Source organism: Rhagoletis zephyria, unplaced genomic scaffold (genome assembly GCF_001687245.7).
Source record: "Rhagoletis zephyria isolate East Lansing unplaced genomic scaffold, Rhagoletis_zephyria_1.1 Rzeph_scaffold_01424, whole genome shotgun sequence".
NCBI lineage: Eukaryota > Metazoa > Arthropoda > Insecta > Diptera > Tephritidae > Rhagoletis > Rhagoletis zephyria.
In genome coordinates this window covers 112,150-117,680 of record NW_016158508.1, presented here as the reverse complement: position 1 = coordinate 117,680, position 5,531 = coordinate 112,150, and the positions used below count along the sequence as shown (strand labels likewise).

The window sequence follows — 5,531 nt, the reverse complement described above, 5'->3', positions numbered from 1 at the left end:
CACCACCACCACCACCACCACTCTGACCGGCTGCTGCTGCTGCATTACTTCCCACACTGCTTTCCTTGCTACGCGGTTGCAATTTATCCACCTCCAGCTGTTCACGCTCATAGCACAGACGATGCGATTTGCATTTATTGTGATGATTGACAATCTCCAGCCGAAAGTTGGAGTTGCCTTCCACAAAGGAGGTGCGTATATCCGGTATATCATTGGACCATTTCCGACAATATTTACAAAACATTGTATTCGCCACCTCATCGTATTGCAACCAATCGAATTGAAAGAGCCAATTTGAGCGGAAACGTCCACTTTTGCGCAAGCTGCCACCACTGGCGTTGCTATTGCCGCCAGCGTGCGCTCCGCCTCCAAGTGCGGCGGCACTAAATTGTTTGGTGGCTGTCGCATCGTACGCTTGGTATTTGCCAGCATTGGCGTCGGTGGGCGTAAGCGGTCGCTGAAAATTATCTGTGGCGGCAAGCAAATATTGTTGTTGTTGTTGCAACAAGCGCTGAATGGTCGCTGTCGCAGTAGCGGTGGTTTGAGCGAGCTCGAGATCGGCTGCAAGTCGTTGCGCCGGCTGTGCGGAGGTGAGTGACGACCCCTGCGTTTGCGCAGTGAACCAATTCTCTTCGCTTCGATGTTTTTGGCTATGTTGCTGCTGCTTTTCACGTTGCTGTTGTTGTTGTTGTTGCTGCAGACTCTTCAATTGCGCCTGCACGGCCTGTTGCAGCAACAGGTTTTGTTGTTGCTCGCGCTGACCTTGCTGCTGTAGGAACTCAAATTGTTGGCAGGCGTGCTGCAGTTGCTGTTGCGTCGGCGCTAAAGTAGCCGACATCGAAGACGACGCATGACGTTGGCGTTCAGGTGACTTGCTATACTTTGCCGCGCGCTTATCCTGCTGCAGTTGTGGAGAAGACGCGATTGTTGGTTTACAAGAGTATTTGTGAGAGGTTGTTATGTGGGTTGAGTGGCGCCAGTGATAAAGTCGCGTGCGTTATGGCCGAGCGATATTGGCGTCGAAGTAAGTTTCGAGAAAATTAAAGATAAAAGGAAATAAACAAAAAAAAATTGTAACGAAAAAATGAAAGCAACAATAACAACTTAAGAAAAGCGGTAGAAATGGGTTTATTGGAAAGTAGGAAGGATTTCGCATTTGCTTTTGTGCGTGTGTGTGTGTGTGTGTATTGCATTGCATTGCTGGGGTGCTGGGAGCGTTTCGTGGGTTGGCTGATGAAGGAAGGTGCAAACAATGAAGCACATACAAAAAGGACTTTGAAAGGAACATATTAGGCAAGAAGAACACGTTAGAGAGCTAGCGGAAAAGTGAGTGCAGCATTTACAAAAGCAATGTTGTTCAGATTTTTTCTTTTTCTCGGCCGATGCGCATTTTGCATTGCAAGTATCTAGAAGGGTTAGCGTGTATAATTTGACTACTTAAGTAAATAAATAATAAGTAAGTAGCATTTTCTAATTTTTTATTCCAATGAAACAGCAACGTAAATCCTTCATCCTTGCGATATGGGACATTTCCACATTTTCTTAAGTTGCGCTAAATACTGTTGCTTAACGCACAGCTTTTGCTGGCGTTATTTGAAGCATTTTCTTTGTGTTTTATAATTTTCAANCCTTCATCCTTGCGATATGGGACATTTCCACATTTTCTTAAGTTGCGCTATATACTGTTGCTTAATGCACAGCTTTTGCTGGCGTTATTTGAAGCATTTTCTTTGTGTTTTATAATTTTTGTTCAACAATTTGCTTTGTTAAATTAAAATTTTTTTCACATTAAAGTTAGTGAACCGTAGCGCTTAGTGTTTCTAAAATAAAGGAACATTTTGGTTTACTTATTCGAATATGTAGGTATGTGTACGTAAGTAAGTAATTAACGGAATTTGGAACCATCGTACCGGTCCAAAAGAAAAAACCTCAACAATTCATAGTGCTTACTAATATATATATATAAAAATTGGTCCTTAGCTATTTACTAACTACGCAACATACGCTAATCTAAAAAATGTTTATAAACATGTTGATAGAAAGGCTTAAAATTCAGATTTTAATCTGGATCCTTGCTCAAGTATGAAGCTCTGAGAACTATTACTTCAAATCTTTGCAGATAAAACTACATATCGCTGCTTGCTGGTTGGGGGTTTTCTCTCTAACAAAAATAAATTGTAACTAAATGGAGAATGGAGGAAAATTCGAATCCAGTATACTATTACCCTTATTTGGTTCCTTACTTTGGTCAAATAGTGAACGTTTTCTCAAAAACAAAGACCAGAAAGCTAAATTTTCTTATGAATTATTTACACAATAAATAGAGAAGAATGACCTGCCTTCACTTAACTAACCTTTTAGTTATGTCGTTCTTTTAGCAAAGTATGATCTTGCAAAAACTATACCAATCTTTCTATTTTTGTTCGTATTTGATGGTTACAAAAACTAAACTCATTGAAAAGGAAAATTTGTATGCTTCCTATTGATTCTTATGGCTTCTGAAGAATTCAGACGCTCTTGCCTTTTGAACTTAAGGGCAAGGTAGAAACTCCACACAAAGTTTTACAGAAGTTGTCTATTTCGGTGCTCAGGTCGACATACCGACATACCTACATATAAAACTTTATAAATTATATTGCCACGGTTGAATGGGACAGCGCGTATTTGTGTCCTCTCACATGTAATATATGTAGATCTGAGCGCCTTACAGCGACATCGTCGTCAATCCTAATAAGACAGAACATGTGATTTTCTCTAGGAAATCTAAGATCTCCAACGCAATTATGCAATTTCAAATTGCAACATTCTGTCAGTTAAGTTGATAGTTAAGGTATTTTAAAATTTATGCCGTTTTCCTCTGTTACATGGAATGACCCAATACAGAATACCACAAACATTCTAGACTCATATGGTCTTGTATTCTTATGATTTTTTACTAACTTTTGATCGAACGCAATCAGTTCAAAAGACTAATGCTTAAGCGGGTCCCTTCACATGTTTTAAAGAATAAGCTAGCAAAGCATCAACATGTTTATAAACATTGCCCTGGTGACCACAATAGACAGAGTCTATTAGACACAAAAGTGAGATAAAAAAAAAAAAAAAACAATTCATTACTTTTCTACGTATCTTTAAAACTTTACTTTAAACATAAATGCTAATGAATGTACATATGTATGATTTTTACTTAATTATGTATATGCACACATACATACATACATACATACGTAAGTACATATGTACACACATATTATTTCACTTACCGGCAAGTATTCAGTTGGCATAGGTACATGAGTCTCACGTTGTTGTTGCTGCAGCTGTTGCTGCTGTTGGTGTTGTTGCTGTTGTTGTGCTTCAATTAATTCTTGTTTAATACTAAGCGCTTGACTGAGACCAATACTACTGGAAATCGCACTAACACTACCGCTACCTACGCCACCCAGAACGCCACCGCTACCGCTCAATTGACTGGCGGAAAGGGGTGATTCGTGTCGATCGCCAACACCTGTGACAATAGCATCCTCCGATTCGGACGTGCTGCCGGTTTTTGGCACGGGACTCGATTTGAAATTGCTGCGTGAGGATGCCTAAAAAAAATGGAAGGTATGGGAATGTATTTTCAGAATGTGGTAAGGAAGCGATTAAAAGAAAGCAAATAATATGGATTAAAAAATATATATATATATGTAGAATATTTCAGATAGATTTTTGCAAGATTTCTGTGGTTCCCGCATTTTGGAGATTTCGTAATAGATATTTTAGAAATATCAGCACAACCCGGACTGTTAAGTAAACTGCTCCAAATTTAAGTTTAGGAGGGGTTTAATATATATTTTACTGGCCAAACCCGATTTTCAGACAAATTAGTGTTGCCAAGGCTAAACTTGTTTTAACTTCATGCGATATGATAAATCGGCATAGCCTGGACCACACTGGTCTGGACTACGTCCGATAGGAGAAACCAGTTAAGTCTATGCTGAACTGCGTAGCTGGAGTTGGACTCCCTATGGTTATTTTTTGAAGCGCATACTAGTTTCTCTTATCGGGCTTGTGTCAGACAATATTGGTCCAGGCTATACCAGTTTATACTATCGCACGTAGGTAGAACTATTTAGTTTTTTTTCACGTTTTTATTTCAGGTTAATTAATTTTTTGAGTTTATAGATGTCCATAACGACTATAACACTGTACGAAATTTTCAGTTTTTTTTGGGGTATTAATGAAACCAAGTTTTTCCGAAAGTCGGATTGCTTATAGAAATAAATAATTGGTATAATATAAATAGAGGGGACTCGAACACATGACCAACAGATCTGCGGCTGCTAATAAGTGCTTTGAGAATCGCTTGGCTGCCGGAATGATTTAACGCGCAGAATTGATTTTAAGACCTAGCTGTAGAAGTTACAAGGAAAATTGCTCTTGGTCGCAATATCTCTATTAAAGTAAATTAAAAAAATAATATGTACTATAATCAATATCGACAACTAAAAAAAAAAAAACGGAAAGCGTTTTGGCCAGAAACCATGGTCTTAAAAAAATTGCTAATATGAAATATATATTATTTACGGTCACCACAACTACGAGTTAAGTTCTGGTCGGATCCCAAATCCAGCGCCAATGGCTGGGAAAAAAATCGCAGCGGTACCATATACAGCAAAAGCAAGATGCTGCTGGCGTATGCGGATTAAAATATCATCCGCATCGAACTTTTTTAAGCACTTAAAATAAATTTTTTATGCATATTACGACGGCCCTGCTCATTGCGTCATAAGTTATAACATTTTACTATATTTTGTATATTTTTTTTTAAATAATATGTATAGCTTTTCAGCCTAGGAATGCGATAAGATAAATTAGTTTTTAACTTTACATGATAACACTTTGAAAAAAAATTTAGCATTATTTACTATCGATAAGAAAGTAACTGTGTCGCTTCTATGCCGAAATTTGTTTGTCATAAGCAATTCTTCGATACTAGTCATTGAGGAGACCAATAATACTATAGTTATGCGTTCTTAAATGTGATTCATGAATTGTAAAGAAATTTAAGTTTTAATATTGTAACAGTATGTACTCGTGCGAGATTTGTTTGCTGAAAATACATTTCTTTCATATATGGAGTACGAGTATCTTTGGAAATTGAATTACCGATTTATATTACATTAAGGAAACTTTTTAAATTTCGATTTCAAAAAAGCGAGATGAAAACATTTTCGGAATTTACTTTCCACTTTCTACTCGAATTAATCAAATAAGTGAAATTAATTTTTAAAATACTTATTGTTCACACACATATGTACATATGTACATATGTACATATTATACTAACATTGGCTAGACAGCGAATTCCAAGCACTTAATATTATTATCTACATATGCCATAAACATTAACAAATACTTGAAACGAACTAACTTTTGTAAATCAGCGGCAAAATATGCATAAAACTAAACCATTCAATGAGAGAGAGTACTGCACTTTCACTTTTCTACGGAAAAGGTAAATTTTCTGTTTAATTAAGAAAAAAAAAAAA

At 37.2% G+C, this 5,531-nt stretch overlaps 1 protein-coding gene across 1 annotated transcript in view; it reads right to left on the bottom strand.

Moving 5' to 3' along the window:
- fru (sex determination protein fruitless) overlaps positions 1-5,531 on the bottom strand; it is a 20,874-nt gene that overhangs the window by 5,486 nt on the left and 9,857 nt on the right. The window contains exon 4 of the mRNA XM_017617512.1: positions 3,264-3,587. Coding sequence (XP_017473001.1) covers positions 3,264-3,587 — 324 coding nt within the window. The remainder of the gene's footprint in view (positions 1-3,263; positions 3,588-5,531) is intronic.